This window comes from Thunnus maccoyii, chromosome 24, assembly GCF_910596095.1.
Source record: "Thunnus maccoyii chromosome 24, fThuMac1.1, whole genome shotgun sequence".
NCBI classification, from domain to species: Eukaryota; Metazoa; Chordata; class Actinopteri; order Scombriformes; family Scombridae; genus Thunnus; species Thunnus maccoyii.
Window position 1 is genome coordinate 10,746,209 of NC_056556.1, and position 24,524 is coordinate 10,770,732.

General features: G+C 38.0%; 1 protein-coding gene across 6 annotated transcripts in view; it reads right to left on the minus strand.

Moving 5' to 3' along the window:
• The window catches only part of LOC121892354 (semaphorin-5B-like), a 42,705-nt gene extending 18,195 nt beyond the window's left edge, over positions 1–24,510 (minus strand). For 3 of the 6 annotated variants that reach the window (XR_006094391.1, XM_042405365.1, XM_042405366.1), the window contains exons 1-3: positions 22,058–24,510; positions 11,814–11,869; positions 2,484–2,672 (exon numbers count right to left, since the gene is read on the minus strand). Coding sequence is in view for 5 of the 6 variants with exons in the window: in XM_042405365.1 (XP_042261299.1) it covers positions 2,484–2,628 (145 nt within the window). In the remaining variant the exon portion in view is untranslated. Of the gene's footprint in view, positions 1–2,483; positions 2,673–11,813; positions 11,870–16,610; positions 16,720–16,803; positions 16,950–22,057 lie in introns of all 6 variants that reach the window. The other 3 variants (XM_042405363.1, XM_042405364.1, XM_042405362.1) reach the window with 3 other exon arrangements.
• Between the last annotated feature and the right edge of the window lie 14 nt (positions 24,511–24,524).

Consider the following 24,524-nt stretch of genomic DNA (forward strand, 5'->3'; position numbering starts at 1 on the left):
AGGATGACAGCTAAACAAAACTAAACAGTAAACAAACCGCTGTGGCTCTTTAACATCTGTTTTACTTGTGAACAAACCTCATGCAACAAATCGATCCTTTCTACAAGGTTTCAGAGCAAATTACTGGTGCCTCACTTAAATGAACGCTGGTTGCTTTCATTGGATATTAACTTGTGGGACAAATGTATCCAATACAGTAACAGCGCGGTTTAGCAGGCGAACACTTTGAGCTGAATGGAAGCTGACACCCAGTCAAGATAATATCATCAAAGCCTCTTTCATAGTTATTAGACAGCCGAAGAAGAGCATTAAATTAGGCCATACTGCAGACACAATATTCAGTGGATATATTAATTTGATATAAACCATTACATCTCAGAGTACTAAGTGGTAAAATGATGAATTGCCAAGCACAGTTCCAAAATATTAACACCTATAACTGTCAGTGTATCCCATTGCGAGTCGTGACACATAAAGCACATTAATGCAGATGCAAGCAACCTGACAGCTTTTAGCCGCCAGACTAACATAAAAAACAAGCCTCATGCTTTGTAATATTCTTTATTAATCTTGTATAAAATGTGAAGCAACATTTTGACAGGTTAAGACAAACTGCTGAGTCAAGACGGTTATTTGAAACAATACTAAACCATCATTCCTGTCACGTCTCAGTTCCCCAACACAAACCATCACTTGAACAACAATGCTTTTCAGAGGGAGCCATAAACTCCAAATTGTTTTTGTGCACTTGCCTGTGTACATAATGACCTGTAAAACCCACAGACAGTCCAGCACACACTCATATTCGCAAATATTATTCCTGCAGCTCAGTAGGAGAAATGATGATGAAAGTCTACTGCGTGCTTTCCAGCAGCAGTCTTGTCCTAATTACTCACCTTCTGTCTGACCCCCTATGTTAACTATGTGGAATTAGAAACTGAGACTCTCATTTAGAAAACAAAGCCTCATACTGTGTAGGAGATGTGCATAAAGCTCTAGTGAATTGCACAGGAAATATATATATGGAAATTGAACAGCATCCACCTAATGTTTCTCAGCAACCAGGAAACTCTTTTAACTTCCTACCGACACTGAAATTGTGGATGTGTCACATTAGGTTGCTCTCGTTGCTCTGTTTGTGAGCACAGTCTTGTATTATAAATCAATTTTCATATGGACTTCTTTAACACTATTTAGAATCAGGAAGATTTTGTGATCCAACCAAACCTTGTCCACACAGAAGAATGAGGAGTTTATGAGGTTCAATGAATCGAGATCAATCCAGTTCACATATCACATCAACTTGATTGTTGAACAAGCTGATTATTTCCAATTATGTAACTAATGAAAAATATATACTTTATAAATTTGAATTATACGGAAGCCGAGAATGGCTGTGCTTGCAGTTATTTTTTTAATGCTGTTATCTTGCCATCATGGGTTAATTTATCTCGTTACCTGAGAAAACAAAAGGCTGATTTCTTGAGATAACGAGATAATTTATCACAAGATTGATCACGGGTGGAGCTCATTCTCATTTGTTTATTTCTGTCTTCTCCTCTCCATGTCTCCCTCACATGGATAGTTCAACTATTTAGATCAAGCACAGGAAGTCTTCAGGTGGCTCTTAAGGACATGAGTTCAAATCTGCCATATGTTGGTTCTTACTCCGTCTCCCCACCTCACTTTCCTTTCTTTCATTAAGTCTAACAAAATGAAAATGCTTGAAAGGTATCGTTTGGTACTTAATTATGACCATGTTAATCAACCTGCCATTTGGCCATGACACAGATGTCATTAATAAAGGTGCTGTTAATAATAATGGGTACTCCTTGATCTGACATTTTCAGCTTAAATCAGTTGCTACAGTTGTTAAGACGCCATCTGTGCAAGCTGGCATGGCGCTCCTGCTCTCCAATTAACATTATAAATAATAAGAGCAAACAACCTTTTGTTTTCTTGTGATAACAGGTTGATTATCTTGTTATCTTGAGATAACAAAGCTTGTTTTCTCAAGATAACAAACTCACTCACTCAAACTAACTCATGATCTCGAGATAATGGCATTAAAAAAATATAATTGCAAGGCCATTCTTAGCTTCCATAGCATTCAGCTCAATTCAGTACAACTTCATTTATCCCTGTACAGGCAATTGTATGAAGTAGCTCACCACCCATTTCATGGATACACACACAGTTGATAGGAAAGAAAGAAAAAAATTATGTTAATCACAAAGCTATAAAAAATAAAAGACTATGAATTTAAAAATATACAGTACATATTTGAATAGTATATGTTTATTTTTTTGAACTTTAGCAAATTTGAATTCTTAAATTCATCTATTTTCCTCCCTCTCTATAGATGAATGAATGGATCGCTTGATGGATAGACGGGTGGACGGGCGGACATACGGATGGATGGATGGCGGTGGTGGAGCTGTGTAGCTTAAATAAACTGATATTGACGGTATTGATGCACTCACCTTGGTACAAGATGACAGGATGTTCCTTTCTGTTGCAGTCTGCAGGTTTGATGTGAGGCTGCTGGGACAGACACACAGACGAATAGATGACCAGCACAAGGCCACAGGGGGAGAGGGCCCGCACCCCCCACCCAGACGTAACCATAGTTACAACAACATCCAGTCTTTGATTAGGTCCTCGGGAAACACCTGTTGGAGGAGAGGACACAACGATCAATCTAAGTACATGACCAGTGAAAATCAAACTGTAAGGACAGAAATTTCCCGAAAAAAAGCTCAATAAAATCAGTCTTGTGACCTAAATTGATGAAAAGTAAGAATCAGTTTCATAACAGACACATAAATCATCAGTAGAAGAAAAAAAGTGATTGCTTCTGTAGCACTTGTAACCCCCAGAGATTTAACAGAATTTTGATGCAAGTGTAAGATAGATTTATAAATCCTTTTTTCATTTTCATTCAACTTTGGAAATCCATATTCATTCAACTCTACTTTTCAGTTGCACATCCTTTCTTGCTCTCTACCCGCCTGTCCATCCATCTAAATTAGTTTTGCCAGTTGCCCGGCCCAGCGGTCCCTCTGCTGGCTCTGTCTGCTCTGGGTGTCCAGCCCCTCACTGTCAGCATGACTCGGTCATGGCTAATTCATCTCAAAAGGCCAGAGCCGCCAATCTTTCTAATGTCGACTCTCAAACCAAGGGTGCCATCAACAGCACTCTTTATGACTGAGGAGACCCATTCAAAGACAAGCCCGGGCCCAGAGCCAAACAGGGGGGTGTGAACTTTGAACTGCGAGCCACATGAAGGGTCTTTGTGTCACCATCAAAATCCATTTATGTACATTACATCTGCTCAAAGATGATGATCTGGTAGTGATGATGATTAGAGAAACTAGACACAGGGGTCACTAGAAGGCTGTGTTCAAACCATTCAACAGGTAAAATACAGCTGACAAATTGGGCTCTTTTCTCACCACACTGTGTGCCTGCTAACATACAGACATTGAGGTCAACATGACATGTCACACATGTGCAATTGTGTCTTTTTCTGGGGGGGAAAAGCATATGAACATAATGCAATATCAATGCTTTGTTGTGGATGAACCAACAGAGACATTTTAAATGACTTTCAAATTTTAAACCGTAACAGAAAAGGTCTTAGAGTACAATAAGCTGGACTAGTGCACAATTTGTATTATAATGTTGACAATATAAGGATAAATCAGAAAAAGAAATGTTCTAAAAGCGTTTGCTTGCTTGAAAATTGCAGGTGTAGACACTGTAAACAGGTTAAAATAGTATAAAATGTACTTGAAGGATTTAAAGTGTCATTTGAAGCTGAGAGCAGGTGAATTGTAATAGGAATTGTTATAGGCAAGTGAATTATAAATTTGCATATAAGTGCTGCAAGTACAGTAGAACAAACAGCTGAAGACTAAGAGCCGAAAGAAGTTGAAATCGGAAGTCGATGTCTATGTTCAAATTTCAGCTCAGATTAACCTTTAAAATTGATATTTTAAATGACTTTCACATTTAGAGAAAAGGTCTTAGAGAAGTTGGACTATAGTGCACACTTGATTACAAATTGTTGGTGCTGAAAGATTAACATTTACTCACATTTATTGACAAAAATACTAATATTTTTCTAAGCAACAGGCCAACAGATTTATCATTCTTTCATAGCAGCTTCTTCTACTTCTACCACCCCACTTTCTTTTAACCCTAAAACCAGTTTCCTTGCAGCTGCTGTGAGAGCTAGAGAATGGAAGCAATGAATGTCTGTCTGTCTACTGCTCACTGGGAGGATTCAATGTGTGTGGAGGCAGAGGTTTTTTCAACCTGCTGGGTCTAACATTGCTGCCTAATGAAGCGACAGGAACAGAGCCTCCACCGCTGGCCTCCCTTTTGTTATGTGGCCATGCTTCTCTCATCATGCAAAGGCTGGCCAGTGAGAGGCCTAATGTTCTGGGATTTGTCTATCCAGTACAATGAGAGGGAGGCAGCAGTAGACGTCAGACAGATTCTTCGGTGGGACTAGGAAATGTACGGATGCAGATACTCACTCTGTGATCAGCTGTAGCTAAAGACAAGGTCTTATTTGAACAAGTCTTCTAACCTAAATGAAAATAGTTTATCAGTGCCTCCCAAACAGATAGAAAAAAACAATTCTTATGTTCAATTAGAGTAATTGCACTGAAAGTTTATACAGACATAATTGGCCCCCTGACTTGCTCTAGCACTACCATGCGGGCAAAGTTTAAATGTGTCCAATACTTTAGTTCATGACTAAATACCAAGCAGCAACTTCCAGGGCTGAAAAATAAAGTGCCAAAAACTGCAGTTCCTTGAATGGCCACTTGAGGCTGGCTCTAAAAGCAAGTCAATCCCCATAGACCCCCATGTTAAAATACCCAACTTTACAGCAGAAATAAACATACTTACAGCCTGGTAAGTCTTAGTCAGCATTTGGTTGTACTAAAAGACCCTTTAAGGAGTTGGATGTGCAGTTTTCTCTGGTAAGTACATTTTGTTTTAGTGGTTTTAAGTCTGTTTTTCAATAGCAAAAACTAGCAAAAAATTTACATACACTGTAGATGCACTGTGCTAACCAAGCCAGCAGATAGTGTTAGTGTCAGCTCCACCCTCTCGTCCAAATAGGCTACAAAAATCCAAGATGGTGATGGTCAGAATGTGAACTCAAGGCTTCAAAATGGGAGTCCACAAACCAATGGGTGATGTCACAGTGGCCATGTCCACTATTTTTTACAGTCAATGTTAAATACCTGCAAAACTAATGACAGGTGTTTATTGCTAATTAGCAACTGTTAGCATGCTAACACGCTTAACTACACTAAACCTTGATTTTGACTTATTAATGAATTATTTAACCTATTAATGTCTAACAAAGGTCCCACAATCACTTGTTTTGTCTGACCAGTTGTTAAAAAAACCCAAAAAATCCCCTTTACAATAATAAAAACACAAAAAATAAGCACATAACTCAAAATATTAAAAGATTAGCAAAATGAACTACTAAAATTAGCAAACTAATCAGTTAATCAACTAACTGCATCAGCTGGTGTTATACAGAGTTGACCAAGTGCTCCTTTAATGCTTCCAAATGTGGCTTAAATGATCACATCACAATGTGTCAATGAGTTTTGTGTACATTTGGTCAGCTTAAACACATTTTTCTGCCAAGTGTGACCAGTGAGATGTAAGATATTTTGATTCAGGAGCTTTGACTAGAAAATAGGAAGTAAAAGTGGCAAACATTCAAGCCTAGCCGTGTTTTCCTGGAGCCGTGAGCGTGTCAGAACATTCATTCATTCGTGTAGCTGCCTGTGTTGGAAAAACACTATAAAGCCTTAACAACCTGTGAAGAGATTAGAAGTACAGAGCCTCCAATTCATGTGACCTGTATGTGTTTGGACTGTGGGAGGAAAATCACAGGAACACAGAGTGAACATGTGACCCCCTGACAGAGGAACACAGCCAAGATTTTAGCCCAGGACCTCCTTGCTGTTAGTTGATAGCACTAACCACTGAACCACTGTGCATAAAGTTAAGTAAGACATGGTTTAACTGTATCATTTAACAAAAATATGATAGGTGTATACTTTATCCATTGCAGCTCTGTTTCCCTCAAGTTTTCTCCCTCAGTAGGCTTACTTGTGTCTCTGTGAGAGCTCACTGGAACATCACGTGGACTCTTTCACCTTGCTCAGAGAAAACACAGACTGCATAACAGATGCTAGTGCTGAAAGTTTGTAGTACAGTTAAGAGATGAAGAGGTGCATCGTGCTTCACCCTAAATATGTTGATCACTTTGTTTTCCTGCAGGAAAACCTCAAAGCTGAGCACAAAGATTAACAGTTGCTGTTAGAGTAAAACTTTTATATCCTTATCCATGGATCCATGATCTCACAAATTGTTACTGTGGCCTTGACAATTGTTGGCTTTGCTCTTTATTTTTAAGGTAGATACAAGAATTTTCAAATTGTTACAATAGTTTCTACTTGCAGGAATGCAGTAGTAATAAAGAGTGGCCTATTTGGAAGGACTGGAGCTTTTGTGACCCACAAATGTGATTCAAAAGAGGATGTTCACACCATGCTTCACTCCCTCTCAAAACTCTGGAGGGAGCATGCGTATACCTGACGGGATGTCTTGATGCAAGCAGTTACCAAACTATAGCCTAATACTAGTAGAATTTCTTATAATAAATATAATATTTGCACAATAAACAACACATTGCACCACATCATCATACTGCAGCCTGTTGGGTCGAGAGTCATTAAATATATCTATGTGTTGGATGTTTAAACTGATATATAGATGCATTTAAGCACTGATTGCATGTCAACACACAAATCAAATTGGTCTCAAGTTGGTGAAACTAACGGTTGAAGATATGCACTTACACTTTTGGGAACAGATACAACTGGAGTAAAGGTTACGATGCTCATGGAATTCACAGACTATAGATCTCCAGAAACTACAGCCAACCAACTCTGAGACTGAAAATAAGTTGTGTTGGGAGAGAAGGATCTGTTTTCCATCACTTTCAACTTAACCCGGCAACAAAACCAGCTCACTGCACCATTTCTGCCCAAACACTCATCTTCTTCTTTACACCATATATGTACATATATGGAGTGTTAACCTGCCCTTTATTCCACTTTGACATTTATTACTAGCACCTGATTTGTTGCAATTCCTTCATTTTAAACAATATACACACCCTGTATGGTGAAAAGGCTACCATTGGAACATTCGTCATATGGCATTTTCTTTTACATTTCTATACTGCAATTCCTTGGTACCTATTTATATATACAGATACCGATATATTTGCCATAATGCCCCCAAGTATCTGTCTTAACAAGTTAGAAACAATAGAGCTAGTTGCAGCCTCTAGAGTTTCTGCTTCAATGTAAATGTTGGGGTGGCGCATTTACAAGTGTTTGGACAGAGTAGTGGTGTTTCTGCAGCCCTTCATTACGGCTGTACAAAGTTTACACACTGCGGTGGTTTTTGTCAAGCACTCCGTTTTTCTTTCAGAGGACCAAACATAGCCAGTAATTAGACTTTAGTGTTGGGAGAAAAAGCAGAAAATCTCCTGGTTGCTTGTTTTGTCTGCAAACCACCATTTCTTGAAGATACTGCATGTTTTTTTTTTAAAGAATCCAAATAAGTTTCATGTTGAGCATTCTTGAAGCCAGAGCTCGTCTTTGAGAACATGCATCAGAGCCATGAACCAATCCTTACATCCCACTAATCATTGCATTCACCACTCCTGCAACATCCTAAAAAACAGGGAAGATTTTAAAGTATGCATACAAAATTAAAGTAACATGGCACTTTTGTATTTTTAGTGAGTCTCTCTTCTGTATTTCAAGAACTTTCTATTCAAGCACTCTGGCTTTGTCTTCAGACAAACTGAAGCAGTAGAACATTTCAGTCTTTTCAGAAGCTTAAGAGATGGCCTTCCCGTGGTGTGTGTCACTTGCATATCTTCAACCTGATGCTTATATATGAATGAGTTAATTCGATGGAGGACAGAGTAAAGCATGGAGGAAACTCTTTTGTGGCCGATGCGACAAGAAGGTTACTAAGCTTGAATGCACCAACAGGGGCAGCCATACTGACACTGTGAAGATGCTGTTTCTTTTTCTGTCAGGATGAGTAAAACCTCTTTGGTCATTTCTTACAAAACAAGTATTATAGTGAATTATATGTCGTGATCTGACTACAGAAGTTGCACAAAGACCTTGCAAATGCTTAACAGCGCTTCGAGCAGGATTACACAGGCTACAAAATGAGCATGCTGAGACACTGGGTGTATGTGTTAAGTGAGCTTCATTAAAATCCAGACAAATCCTCTTTACTGAGGTGATATATGACAGGGAAATTAATTACAAGTAATTATTTCTTCATTCAGAAGGGCTGTAATTTGTTCTTCAATAGCCTCAAAAATAAAAGGAGTTAGTCCAGTCTGTGACCCTTGTATATCAGCCTCTTATTTAAACTCTCCATCCGAGTACTTGAACTCCATCCAAATATCATTAAAAGAAACAACGAATCCCCCCACCTCCCTACACCAAAAAACCTGGGATTCCAAACTCCAAATTCCTCCTTAAATTAAAAAGAACTCACAAAACAACTGCTACTATTAAAAGCAACCCTCCCCCCCCCCCCCCCCCCCCCCCCAAAAAAAATCTCTGTCCTCCCTCTCTGACTGACACAGTAGCAGCTTCCACTTGAGCTCTCACCTGTAGAGAGTAATATTGATTACCAATGAAGTCAGTTCATGGAGATTTGTCAGTTGGAGCAAATGGACACTAAGAGGGCATCCAAAGACTCTCCATCAAAATATTCAGAGAGGACCATTTCCGAGGCAGTGTTCTCAGCTCCTTCCTACCGGGGTGAATGGCCTCTCTGTGCAACCTGCCAACTATCTGCCAATGGCTTCTCTCTTTTACAAGTGAATAGACTGAGTTTAGCCACAGTTAAAAAGACACACTAACGTGCCATGGCTGCGCCACAATGGCCGCTCGGGTAATTTGCCAAACCTAATGATGCCGGTTTGGCCCCAGTGAGAGGAGGTAGATAGCAGGAATCCTAAAGAGGCACACAGCTGCACTGATCCCTCTCTTCCTATCTCCCCTCTCTCGCTCTCCTCTCTGTCTCCCTCTGTTCTCATATCATGAACTCCATTTCTGTTGCTCTCTGGAATAAACAGCACAACTAGGGCGTAGGACCAAATGCATACCTCTGCATTCTCTTCAAATCCTCCACTATCAAAGCTTTTCTCATTTTCCCCCTGAAGGAAATCTCTTCAGTCAGTAGACGTGACTGAAAATTGCTGTTCTGTCCGCCCATTTCCCACAACATGAATCAATACACAAGGAAAGTGATTAAAAAAAAGAAACATCAGTTGTGTTGTCTTAAAATAAAGAGTGACATGAGGTACATTTAGTTCCAAATCTAGATTATTATACAATTTTCTTGCTTTTAGCCCAAATCTCTACTCCATTCTATATATTAATATCCTACTTTTTGAAGTAGTTAAAGCTGCACTAAACAATATTTTTTAAAGTATATGAACAATGGGTTAAAAAGACTGTAATGTGAAAGGGATAACTCATACAGACAAACCCACAGAGAATTATCACCAACTCTGCAGTTCCTCTCAGCTCTACGGAGCAAGTAGAGAGAGATATTTTTCATAGCAGTTGGTGGAGTCCAAAATAGAGCATGAAGAAGAGTGAATGTTGGACTTTTTGTCCACCAATGGTTTGCTAACACGTTAGCAATATCAACTATTACAGATGATTAACTGATTAATGCAGGTTTCAATGATGGATGATTATCACAAGGTTGACAGCTGCAAATATAAACATAAACTTTGTATTAATCCAACATCTGAATAGTCAATAATTGTATTTTAAACTCTGGCAAGTGTGGTAATCAATGCATGAGACGCTATGCAGATGCTACAATCTCCCTTAACATGGAAGAGAGGGTTTGCATGACCCCCAAGTGCATACACCAACTGACTATCTCCATGCAAAAGAAAGGGACCTGTGCAAATGGACTAGATGCATGTATGCATGACGACTGTATATGAACTGAGAGACACACGCAGTGTGTACATTATCATACCACAAACAGTCAAATCCACACCTCTAACCTGTCTTACCTGATGCTTATATTCCCTCACATACTGCACAGACATAAAAGTATCCAGAATACAATGATACCATGATCAAACATCACACCAAAGACCAGCAGCAGTTACAATCTACCCCCCATATGACCACCTGTTATTATGTGACCAGTGTTCTGTTGGATACTTAGCTCAACTGATAACTTTTCAAACTACTGAAAAATGAACTTTCATGCTCAGGCAACATCCTTCATTCATGATTGTCCACAATCATGTGTGATTAGCTGTTGGGTTTCAAGACTGACATCTGACAAAATCTTAAAGAAATAACACAATGAGCCTTGCTAGGGTGTTTTGAGTTTTATTAGGTTGTAACACAGTTTATACATTACTTTCAACCCCTTGTGGGGCTCTTGCTAATGGAGGAAAAATACTCAAGCTATTATCTTTAAGTGCATGTAATTTTAATGGTTAGTAGTGGAATAAAAATGAGACATTTGGATTTTATAATTACAGTATGTGTTCACCCTTTGTGTGCTAAAGCTCCCCTTGCATTTATTATTTAAAATGAATATTTAAGTGTTTTTTGCATGACTGGTCAGTACAAAAAGGTACAAGTGGCAACTAAGACTGTGTTTGACTTGACTTGCGTTTAATTGATGCTGCTATCATGGGGAAGGATCTCATTAAATCTAGTCCTTATTACAATCACACAAAGCACATTTCTGAAGATTATAGTGATGCCAGAGATATAGCTATTATTTTCTGGTAATGATTAAGAGCTCATTCTATAAAAAATACCATACAAATGACTAATCAAGTAAAGATGTGTAAGTCAACCAAGATCCAATTAGTCGTGTAATCAACTAAGAGGGCTGCCAGCCCTGTTGCTGGCAATTATTTTTTTGTGGAGGAAAGGACAGGATGATTATAATTTTCACATATAAATTGTCAGGTACCAGCTGCTTCTGATCAAAACACATTAGCATCCCAGGAACACTCTTCTTAGAAAAAGGGGGAAAAGGGAATGTTAAACATTGCTTGAGGCTACAATCTGTGCAACATGTGGCTCTTGCTGGACAAAAGGCCAATTGTCCATCTATTTAATAGTCAGGCTCAAAAAATAACACACATTCAGACATAATTTTGTAATCCAGACTGAGGCTATTGATCCAGGGTTGGGAAGCTTGTCTCTACTTTTCTCCCATCCTTCTCTGTCTCCCCTCTGCTTTTCTCTCCTACACCATGCCAATTTTAGCACTCATGCCTCAAACAGAACAAAGGAAATATCCACCACTCATTACCTGAACCCCCCCTCCCCACCCCACCAATATTAACACAATGTCTCTCCACGCTACATGTAGTCTCTCAAGTCAGAGGCAGAGTGATATAGGCTGAGGATGAGAGTGAAAAGGGAGGAGGGAGAGGTCGAGCCTCGAGGGTCATATTATAGATCATTAAAGGAGAAATTAGCGTGCAGAGAGGAAAAAGACAAACTGGCAGGAAAACAGGCACAAAGAGCAGGCGAGTTAGACACAAAGACAAAAAAAGGACAACACAAAAGAATAAGTAATTGCACTGAAACAACCAACCTCCACATGGGATATATGCATGTATACACACACACACTGCAGAAATATATACAGGAAAATAAACTTACTTGTTCATCATCACCAAACTGATTCAGGAGGCAAACGAGTGGCACGGATCCCAACGCTTCACATGGTGAGAGAGAGAGAAAGAAATGAGGTATGAGAAACAAGAGAAACAGAGAGAGAGAGAACTTGTTACACATCGACACACAGTGGCACGCTGACCAGACTGTGTGCAGGGAGGTGGGGGGAGTAAAGGGGTGTGTGTGTGTGTGATGGAGGAGGTGGGGGGAGCAAAGCATTCCTGTTTGCGCAGAGCAAACTGTTAACTCTCTGAATAGAGAGGGGATGTCTGCCCTGCGTGAGTGTGTGTTTGTGTTATTATCCTCATGAGAGCCAGCTTTACTCCTTAGTGAAATTTTGAGGTGAGGTCGTCCTCTGGTCCTGATTTGGGTTTAAAATGGGGTCAGATTAAGGTGGTAAGGGCTCAGCGGTGCACTTTCAAGTTTTTTCATCACTTGACAACAGGTTAATTCTTTACCTTTTTACACTAATATGCTTTTCAGACCGATGCACTAATCTGAAGTAGTGTCGAAATGCTGGGTCAAAAGTTGATCTCTGACTAAAAACAAGCCAAAACTACTTAAAGGTACTCTGTGGAGTTTTTGATGTCTAGTGGCGTAATGGATCAGTGTTTTTCCCAGTGAATCCCCATTTTTGTTTGTATCATGTACACACACAAGGAAACACATCCAAGTGCATAAGCATGGGGGCAACACGATACATATCACTATCTCTGATGTCACTGACTGACAGTTGGTGGCGGTAACATGCGAAGTAATGTTGCAATGCACAAGCAAAAGGCAGCGAAGAAGAAGACTGCCAGCTAACAAACATTTTATCACAATGTATAATTGTGATGATGGAAATGCACTCAACACACATAATGCGTTTTGGTTAAAAAACAGAAAACTCCACAGGGCACTTTTAACCAAACCAAAATGTAAACGATGCTTAAAAAATGAAAAAAAAAAACCCATAAGAATCAGAGGAAACTTCACCACCAACTGATAATCATTAAATTAAGCTGCTGCTAACTCCGCTTGCTGGCTGCAGTGCAAATCACACGGAAGCTGAGGGTGGTATGATCTATGGGAGCCTCCCACTTCATTGTAACACACTTTATCAAAAAATGTCAAACATTTCATTTTCTTTCTCTGTTGGAGACGAGTCCCAAACAGCCTTGCCTACAGTGGCAGACATACTTGCTATAATTACACTTTCAGGCCAATTAATGACACATTTTAACTCAGTTTTATTGAAGTGTATTTGGAAAAAATTATAGTTGTGTATACTGGTTAATGATAAAAAATGCTTGTATCATTTACCCATAAAGCCTATTATAGGTTACATTAAAGCTTCAGCTGAAGGGAATATAGGTTTCTGTATTTCAGTATTTCAAAAATAAGTTCTTGCCTTCATGAATTTATGTTTATTTTAATGCAGAAATAGACTTTACATGGGATGCACAGTAGTTATACTAGTTATCTAAAAAGCCACATTTTGGATAGCTGCTGTTTTTTAGTTTAGCACTGGTTTAACAGGTCACTTATTAAGCAAAAGCAAAACATTTGCTGGTTTCAGCTTGCCAAATATAAAAAAAATGTTGTTTTTCTCTTTTTTATATCACTGTAACTTGAATACATTTGGGATTTGGACAGTTAGTCTATATTTTACTATATTATGATTTTTGCTGAAGACTCCAGGCTAAACTATCAGTAATCAGTGTATATAAAGTCAAAAAGCAGGGTAAGTGTTCAGATGTCAATTTTAAATCTTTTGATCATTAAACAAAGCTACACATTTTCCATTTCAAAATTACGTACTTTTCCAGACTCAAATTTCAAGACTTCTCGAGTACAAACAGCCACATATTTAAAATTTTGGCGGGTCTTGTTCTCACATTGGGTTGGGCCAAAAGACATTGTGCCCCTGGGTGCAGAGGACACTGTGACAAGACAACAGAGCTTTTGCTCTTGCATATGGTTTACAATTGCCACCTCCCTGATATTGGAGATGTCAAACGATTTTACACAGTTTGCATCTAGCTTACTTTTCCCATCTAGATTCTTTATCCAACCAGGCTTTATATTTAGGATTGTCAAGACAGCCCTTGGGATACTTGCATTTACTCGTTATGGTTGTTCAGTACACACTGCTATGTAGAAAGTTGGACGACGTTCCACTGTCAAACTTCTCAGCCCAAAGATGAAGTTAACTAACCAGTGCGACCTATACTCATTATTTTCCCTTAACGTATTGAATAAATAATATCATATTATTGTTTCCATCTATATTTTTTGATCTCTTTTATAAATAAGAACCGAAAATGAGTTGAAAAAAGTTTAATAGCCTTGTTTATTCGCTGGGTCCATGGAAATAATGATGAACGCAGCCATAAAGGTATGGTTTCCTTACGCAGAAAAGATAGTAACTACATCCCTGCATAACTCATAAATGTACAGACAAGCTTAATATTTTGTTATTTGTGATGCTATGCATATATGCAATTCAAAGTACTCTGTCCTCGCCTGACGAGTCAGTGCCCAACTAGTCAGATAGCTAACAGTTGATCCAATAAAGACTTGAGGCTTGAATTAGTTTAGGTTCTTTGCTTAGTTTCCATGTTTTTCCAGTGTTCTTTATGTCTCACTGAATCCTCTCTTTGTAAAACTGAAACAAAATATATAAACAAAATACATCTGATTACAATTACCGTAGTTGTCCATATGGTTATTTGTTTCCTTTTGTATTATAGGAACACTATAGGTAAGTACAAAGATAAAATAACACACAAAGATGAATAATACATTCTCCGGGACATTTCTACAGCAACCACATTGACAAATGAAACAACTGTAAACATATTAAAACAATGAAAAAACATGTTTCCAGGTAGGCAATATCAGTTCAATTTGAAGTGAGCCTGAGCACGACTAGTAAACCAGCCAGGGTATTAGTTAGCTAAACAGCTTAGCATGAGCAAGCAAGATGCTAACTCTGCTAAACATATTAATATCTTTGCAGACAACAACTAAAAATTGATACATTTGTTATCCAACTATCATTAATATACAACAAATCAACTTGTAATACTCACAGGCATATATTCTCAAAACTTAACTGAGAGAAAACGCTGAACTGCACATTAGCCTCACTTACGCAGCAACTAAAATACTAGAATAGAAACTGGTGCAACGGACGTTATGTAACTTAATAATAACCACCAGGAGGAGCTCAACACCATGAAATTATATCTGGACTTGAACAAATGATATGAACTACGAGCACACAAAGATATTGCCGCATTTTCTTTCAAACTACTTGGACTTCGACTCCTTGCGATTGGAGCAGAGCTGTTTTGCAGGCTGTGATGTACAGGCGTAGAGGAAGCTCTGCATCCAGTCTCGCACCATACTTCTTGCTTTGCATTCCCGCGCTCTCTCACACAGTGGTGAACATTTTGACTTTACTGGCTGCCTGCTCCAAATGCCATGAAAAACGCTTGTATGATAAATCTATTTTTTAGAAATTCTGAATTTTATATTTTAGAAAACGGAATAGGCGCAATAGTCTGGAAACACAAATATTTTTCCATCCTTTCCTTATCCAGACCTTGAAATTACTGAAAATCAAATTCCGTACTGAGAAGAACCCTGATTAAATGACCCTTGATGTTGGTCGAACACAGCTGCAGTATCATCAACGTGCAAATGAATCAGGAGACCGAGCCAATAGCAAACGCCATTAACGCAGACAAACATTTGTTCGCCTAAACAAAGAAATCCAATCTGGCCTCCAGAGTCACCTATAACGGCCCCAGAAAAGTTCAAATGATTCACTGATAAGTTTGACTGAGTGTGTCAATGACGACCAATGACAAAAAGCAAAAGTACGTGACATTGATAAAATTATAAAAGTAGCTGGTAGTTAGAGGTGAAGTTAGCCTGATTTCAGGACAAATTACCACAGTATAATTCAATCTGATAAGCCATTATTCACAGATTTCTAATTATTGTTCATAGAAAAATACAAAGATTCCTGGTGTAAATTGGTGCAGTCTATGTGCTGGTATCACTGGGCAGCAAAGTCATACATTCTCTAACTGTAGAAATTACCACATAGTTGAATCAACACCTCTCTGACTATTTTTTCACAAACATAGTAATAACTACAGACTAGTACATTAGATTTTCTGCATCCACCCCCTGTTTCATGATCTTGGGCCCTCAAGGCTCACTCAAATCCCACTGCATAATTTCACACTTTTCCTCATTCCTAAAAGGTTTTTGGTTCGTGATGTTTACTTTAGCTTGCCAACACAGCTGTTGGCGTGCTCAAGTTGTGTATTGACTCCGAATGCAGCATTGATAGTGAGTACTGAGAATTGTAGGGAGGACTAAAGTAAATACCAAAAAAACCCTGAGTGTGTCGAAATGGTTTTCCTTCTATAAATATACTGTAAACATTCAGGATTAGTCTATAATCCACTATAGAAAACAGAGGAGAATCCCCAAAACTAATTTAGATATTAGAAGGAAAAGCATTAATTTACTTTCTATTCTGAAGTAGTAAATGAACCTTCAGTTTGGAATATTTCATCAAAGTAACAGTATGTGTTCCCAAGGTCAAAAATGAACCTCCATGCTCAAAATTAAGTTTTCTCTCCAATCTAGCCTTCTATCTGCAGTCATTGAAACACCTGACAATCACCTGAAAACACCTGAAAATGCTAGTATCATTTTCACACAGAAACAACTGAGTTCTCTGTGTCAACAAGCAGAAAATATGATTGGTTTTCTTACTGCTGACAGAGACACCAGTCAGGCATGGCTGTAGAAGTGGATGTCAATCTGAAAAGGCGAAGGGGTGACCTCCCATTTGGAAATTAATGGCGCCGATAAATCATATCCGCTGAAAAACGACAGGATCGTTTAGCTTCCTGTGTGCCCAGCAGAGCATAAGAGACAAATAACACTTCCAGGCCTCATCACCAACCTTTACAGAGCAGGATATTCATCTCTCTCAGCCTCAGTCTCACCACAGCAGAGTACCAAACCCCCCTGAGAGGATGAATGTCTCGTTCCTGTGCAAACTTCAGGATGACCTCCTCCGGCTCTGTTTTTACAGCCCTCCTGTCACTGCTGAGGTTGAACGATTACAGGCAGAGGGAGACGCAGGGGAGTGCTCAGCAAAAGCAAAAACAAGACCAGTGAAAGATAGCCAGGTTTGAACAACAAAAAGGACAGTGGACTTCAGGGGGTCTGAAAGAAAACCAACAAGCTATCAACTAAAACGAGTAAGTATGATAGTAACTTCTACATCACCTCGTGTGGTTCAGAAAATCTAAAAAGTATTGGTTTAGAGCTCATTCAGACATCTGTGATTGCCTTTAAGTGCCAATATCTTTTGAAAAGCCAAAATAATCTTTGTTGTGTCCACCTCAAGGCACATTAGGTTAAAATCAAGTAGCTGTTAAGAGCATTTTTGTTACATTCGCATTGTGTGTATTTGATTGCCTTTCTTTTGTAAGGATCATTTCAGCCTCAAAATAGTATAATTTTTGAAATAGTGTGTCTGCTAATCAATCCTTTGAACCATAGGCATTCTTTTTCTTGGTTCTCACTCTCTTTTACAGCTTACAAAGTCAGTATATGTGTTGCCTTTGCCAGATATTAAAAAAAAAAAAATTAAGTTACGTTTTCAGCTTTAAAATGTTTGTCTTTACCAACTCCTGTGGGAAACATCTGGTTATTTAGATGCTGACCTGCTTGTTGTCAACTGTGTCTGTCTTCCATTTTTGGCAGGTGGCACACAGTTGGTTTTTCAGACCTTTTTTGCTGAAATCAGCAGCTGTCTGGAAACAGTGCTGATGAGAGCTGTGAGACTGAACCAAAACAGTAAAGCTGAGGACCTTAAAACCAAAACAACAAGCTAAAAGATGTTAAATTGTTCAGAAGAGCTTAGGGGAACGGTGTATTTGGTAATAATTCAGTGACCCCTTTCACATACACATAGTTATTTGATCCATTGTTAATATAAAAATATATATAGTACAGCTTTATGTAAAAAGTATTGCGTGTGCCTGTAGTAGTATATAAAAAGTCACCTATATAATTAATTTGCAATAGTAAATACATTTTGTAAAAAATCTTATGCTGCTCTGATAAAGTTTTGTGATGACAAGAAAATGTTCATACTGAAAGTATGTACAACATCACAACATTAACTGTTGTTTTCCCTCCAACATCTGCTCCTAGCAACTAAAGCATCATTAATGTTTTTATGGTTATGTTTAGACAACTCAAAACAAGTCCAGGGAAAGATCATGATCTTGGCTTTTTCAACATTTAACCAAAACGACATCTTTCCCAAACTTTAACCAAGTAGGCCTCAGTTGCTTAAAGTTCACCACAAGTCCTGTGTGTTGTATGCCCAACCATCCACCTTGACGTCCATCCCTACAACTTCTCTACAGTATAAGAACATCACACTTCCTGGATTAGAAAAAAGTATTGCAAGTGAACGTAATCTAGGCAGGAATTAATACATTTCCCCTCAATGTAAATTCGTAGTATAGACAAATATTTTGTAGGAAACAGGGTACTATTATGAAGTCCTGGGCTTACTGTATGTGTTGTATTGAACTAGAATATCATATTAGTTCATCTCTAGTGATCTCCATTAATCCATGACCTGCTGCAAATGAGGCCTACAGTGGTAACCCAACAACTCTTAACCCCCCAAACCATCACCCGACCCCGACCCCCACCCCCCACGTCACAGCCTTAAATGGATGCCTTGTCCAGCACACAGCGCTCCACTGTGAAACAGGTCTGTGTGTCACAAAGAAATATTGACTTTTAATACTTCAAACATTCGGGTTGCTCCATTTTAAACAAGCCGGGCTGTGTTGATTTTTGAAAACCCCCGCAGTCACTGCAGGTTTACTTTTCTGCTGGAGCAATAAAACTGTGCTTACAGGAGTCCCCCCCCCCCACACACACAAGTAGAAATGGGGGGTAGTAGCAGTTTAGAGGTTAGAGAAGCAGCCCAGTGAGGACACATATGGTAATTTGTGCATGAAAAATCATATGCATTTAGGTTAAGTTGACTGACAGTCTGGGAAATAAACATAAAAAGTTATGAGAAATATACGCAGTATAATAACATTTATTTCAAATTTACCTCCAGCACTGAAGAGTGATACTGCAGGTTTAGCGTAGTTAAGCACAAATACTGGATGCAAGGGGAAACTGTAAGCCAAGCTCTATCCAAATGAAAAAAATATGTATTCCCTCTGTTGTCTGACAACTCCAAACCTGTCTAGTGTACACTTCATATCTTGTTTATTTACTTGTGTAGAAATAGAAATGCAAAAATGAGAGATTGTGGTTTTAGGAGAAATTAGCCTTTGAGCTATTTTGCAACCAACAACCGCTGGCTGTCGTGACTGCACATCGTACCTTTAAAACTCCGTACAAATCCTGTCACTCACTTGTGATTGAAACGTTATTGGTTTAAAACTCTAGCTGAGAAAATGTTGAGAACGTTAATAAGTCCCCTCCTATCTGCTCTCGCCCAGCAAATGTTATGGTGCCTGAACAAAAGGTGCAAAACACTAAATGTTCATACATTGACTGTGGCTTTCTGAGATTTCCAAGAAAAAAACATGAAGTTCTAATAACCTTCCTTGAATAAATAAAGGTTAAGCAATATCACACAGTCTCAGAGTCTGTGGGCTGTGTCAGTGGCGTAAACCTTAAAACCCAGCCGCCTGTCCATCAGCCCCTCAGCACTAAAGTTACTCTTTCTCTCTTCATCCATCTTTCTCTCCTTTTCCACTTCAGCCTGTCAACATGTGAAACTGTGGAGGTCTGTGGGTAACACGTTCAGGCATCCAGTTTAATGATTTAATGGCACTTCCATTTAGGGGATTATACATTAGCAACATTAAGTCCTTGTATGTAGTGGAAGACTCTTAGCAGCTCTGTTTCCATCCAGCTCTGAGGGAGGTTTTAAGCCGATGTTTACAATATGGCGGAAAATAAAATAAAAATAGTACTTTAAATAAATTAAATAACAATAAATACATCTAATATTTCCTATAAGTCTGGTCTGTGTTTGTCTGTAATGGTTTGCAAACTACTTTTCAAAATTGTCACTAGAGTTTTACATTTTTTAATGTGTTTTTCCTTCCTTCCAGGTAACCATAGCGATAACCAAGTGATAAGAGTAATAACTTTGACAAAAATAAAACAAGACGTGATGTTCACTGTGATGGATTACTTATCTCAAGTAGAGTTTCAAATTGATGTCCATACCTTTCAAAAATGTAAAATAATCTTATGGAAAGTGTTAGTCAGTTACATATGTGATTTGTAATAAACATACTACAACATGCAAATCCAAAAATTTGGCCCTTTAATATAACTATTTGTCTGAAAATATTTGGAGCTTTGGGTGCACCATTTGTTATGTGCCGTGTGGGTGTGATGGAAGCAGCCCCTTGTTGTTTGTCCCACCAACAAAAGAAATACAGTCGAGTAGGAGTAGTGATGTCAGTAAGAGACAGCAACAACAGCGCCTTTGCCAAGACAGTCCCACAGTGAGCAGAAACTGAAGTTTGCTTGCTAAAGTTGATGATTGCAAAGCAACAATAATGTGGGAGTGATTCACTGCTTAATGAGAGGTTTCTTAACATTTTAGGGCAATAATCTGCTAATCATTCTCATGACCCCAGCATTTAAAGAGTTGTTAAATCATCATGTTTGAAATTTGTATGAAGCCCTAAATAGATGATATGGAAATTATATTTTATCTACGTTGAGTTTTAAATAGCATTCTCTCATGTCCAAATGTGTTGGATGAAGCAAAATACTTACTGACAGTGTTTGGGAGACATTGGGCAGACAGACATATATATAAACCAATCGCATCTCAAATTCTCAAATTATTATTATAATTTAGTTATTGCATCTCTGTAAACCGCCACCTTAAACACAAACTTTGTGGCAAGAGGTACATCAATCTCGACAAAATGTGACATCTTTAATGTTAATTTGTTTATCAGCATATATCCACCATGTGAGATTGTTTTATGTTAATGACTATTGACTAATGAGGATGAAGTGTTAAATACAGGCATTGTTTCAATATGCAAAACAGCAGACATGTTGGTTAAATTAAAAATTAAAATCTTCATTGATGTGTCAGCCATGTATGTAACCTAACTGTACACCAGCATTACTGCACATTTCAAATTTTAAATTTCATACCGGCGAGATACTTAAATCTTAAGGGATTCGCAAATGTGTTCAAATCACCACTAACTGCTGTCAGACGACCTGCGACTGTTAACATTCATCCTACCAACATATTTAACATACAAGGACTACTGACTGGGGTCCCTGGAGACCCCAAGAATAAACTACTGTAAGAAACAACCATCATCATCATGTTACCTTATTTCTTATCAAAACATTATTAGTTGTGTAATTAATGTCATCTGAAAAAAAGATTATTATTATTTTAGGAAAGTTACAGTTAATTTGCATATCGTGTGAAAGGAAAATACATACTTTTCTTTAATACAAATTGTAGCTTTTATCCCAAGTAAATTCTTTCCACAAAGCTTTCAAAATGACTGACAGAGTGCCCCGACCCCCCTGATAGTGTGTGATACTTTAAATTAGGACCCACGGCAAACATGAACTCAGTAAATAGTTCCATCTATTAAAACTGCAATGGCAGAATTGGGTGCTTTTGACTGGGAACCCAATACAGTGGTATTTTTAAAAAGCACTAATTAAAAACAGAAACACAAAACAATGATGTGAAGTCATTAGTAACAAATTGATTGACAAAGTCATGAAAAATTGGAATGATAGAATAAACTACCTGTGAGATATGAAAAAAAGTAAAGCTGCTCTGTGAATGTAAAAACCACAAAGGTCACATTTACTTCAACTTCAAACTTCAAAGGTTTTCTTTCCACTACTTGCTTATTTTCCTTTAAAAAATTACTACCAAACTATACTGCTTGATGAATTATACAGTGGATCCTCACTGTATATGTTAAATGTTCTATAAGTTCAAATGTGTTATCCGGAAAATTCTGCAATAATAAAACCATTATTTCTTAATTGAGTTCTGTGTTCATTCTTTCAGCGCCAGAACTAATTGGAAAAATGATAATGAGTGCGCTATTTGATCCATGCACAGAGAGTTAATACACCTAAATCAATCTTACCTTTCACTTGGGACTCATCATGGGATCCCTGCTGATTTAGGTTGTCAGGTCTCTGAGAGAGGAATGGTGCAGATTGACTTCAGCCCGCTATCCAGAGGTCTGGACTCTGTCTGCTGCGGCTCTGTGAACAGTAGCAAGTTATAATTCAGACCAGTAGGGGTGCTGCCAAGACCGTGCAGAGTGGACCAAATGTGTAATAAACTCTGTGAAAGTAATGGCTCTTATAGAAGAGGAGTGTGTCTCTCTATATCTGAAAAGTAAGCACCAATAATAGTAAATAAGAGTCTAGGATTTCAATGTTTGAGTAGGTATTTTCTGCTCACGAAGCCTGAACCACCATTAAAATGAGACAATAAGACTGATGATGAGCCCGTGTTTATAGACTAAATAAGTTTAATGCTTGATTTCCTGCAGCTCTTTGTTCCAATAAGACCATCCTCAGTGAAGAAAGACAAACCCTTGAAAGCTTTACCGAAACAAATAAATAAAAATTTAAAAAGAAACCTTGAGTGGTCTTATGAAACAGAGAATGTTTGGATAAAGTAAATGAAGGGACAGAACAATAGATTGTCATGGTTCTGTCACAGTCTGGCTCTACGTCCCTCCACCTGTCCACCAGATGCTCTCAGACTTTTCTCCCTGTTGTTAAAACTGGACTGTGGGGAGAAGGACAGATAAGAGAGGCTGCAGATTATATTTAAGGACCACTTGAGATACTGTTGCTTTCGACATTGACTCTCATAGGAACTAAGAGCCACAGTTGTCTTTTAGTCTGATTTCTGTTGTTACATGAGCCTTAATATGCAAGCCACTCTGCTTAATAGACTGATTTATTCAATTTATTCATGTTTTTGTCAACAGCGATGCATACTTATGTTTATTTTGGTGTGTGTGCGCGTTGTGCACTTTTTTAAGTTGTGTTCATGTGAGTTCTGGGACAGTTTGTGCATGGTTATATTGTATTTTCCGGCTTTTTTGGTCGTCTGTTTCCCTTCTGTGTTCCTGTGCTCCACACCTGCCCTGTATCAGCTTTGTTAGACTTGCCCTGCTCCCTGTGATTTCCCCAGTCAATCAGCTCCTCGCCTGTTCTCTGTCTAGTCACCTGTTCTCCATTCCCTCATTAGTTCAGTTTGTATTTTAGTCCTGTGTTTCGGTTCAGTTTTGTTCTGGTCAGTTTAGTCTCGCCTGCCTGAACTTCTGTGTCCTGTTCCTGAGTTGTTTCATAAATTTATTCTTCAGTTCCTTTTTCCTGCCATGCCCTGCGTTTGAGTCCATCTGCTCCGCACTTCATGACATAAATTGGACAACAAATAGGCTCCATAATGATATTGACAAAAAGGAAAAAGCAAACATCTCATCTGTTTATGTTGTCAAAGAAATCTGTCCACCAAATGTCTTCTAAATCTGTTGCAGCTTTTTGATGTATCTCATTTGCAAACATACAAACTGCTTTATTGGCAGAGGTTTGCTGAATTCATAGGAAAAATGAATTGCAGAAGTCATCGAACAAAGCTTGGCTGCCATCTACTGGCAGATTGTCATTTTACCACATCCCACTATAGTTGAGCTGTAAACACAACTTATATTTCAATCATATAAAACATATATAAACTCAGTTAACACATTAAAAAATGTGAAAATGATGCATAAAAACACACCTGGAATATGTTAATTTAATATAATGTTAATAATAATTGCATCTTGGGATTGAATATCACAAAATAAGCATATTACCTTCAATTAGGTGTTTGAAGTAGCAGATACAATATACATTTTTTTCCAATTTCACTCTCCTTTCTTTAAAGGTTTAATAGTTACAAAAAGAAAAACACTTTTCTTCTGTATTTAAAGCCTAATCATAAGTAGCTTATGTTCAAAATATAATGTTCTTGAAAGAAAAAATCAGTCAAAGCTGAATCGTGTGCTTTATTGCAGTTTTTATCTATTTTCTTTCACAGCCTGCTGATATTTCTTGACAATTTTATGCATGTAAAATCTGTGTTTGATTTTCCTCTTTTAACCACTATACAGCTAAAAAGGTCAGGTTTAATTCTAGTTTGACTAGCACTACCACTGTGCTATTCATTATATATATATAACCATATATACATCATAAGTGCTGTACTAAAATTATCCTATCTTGTGAGACTTTGTGAGACTGTTCTAAATGTTGATATGATAATTTTCAAAAGATACTAATGTTAACTACCTTTTTTTTTTTTTTTTTTTTTTTACAAATTTGGTGTAAAACTACTATTATACGTTTAACCTAGCCTCTATGTTTGGTATGGGAGACTTACATTTTTATATTATTTTTTATGAAAGTTTATCTTCATAACACATTCCATTTCATCACAGTCCAAATGTTAAGCATTATGATTGATCAAGATAATCAAGTCTTGTAACAGGAAATACAAAATATATTGACAAGGACAATACAATAAAATAAAAGAATAGTAAATAAAAG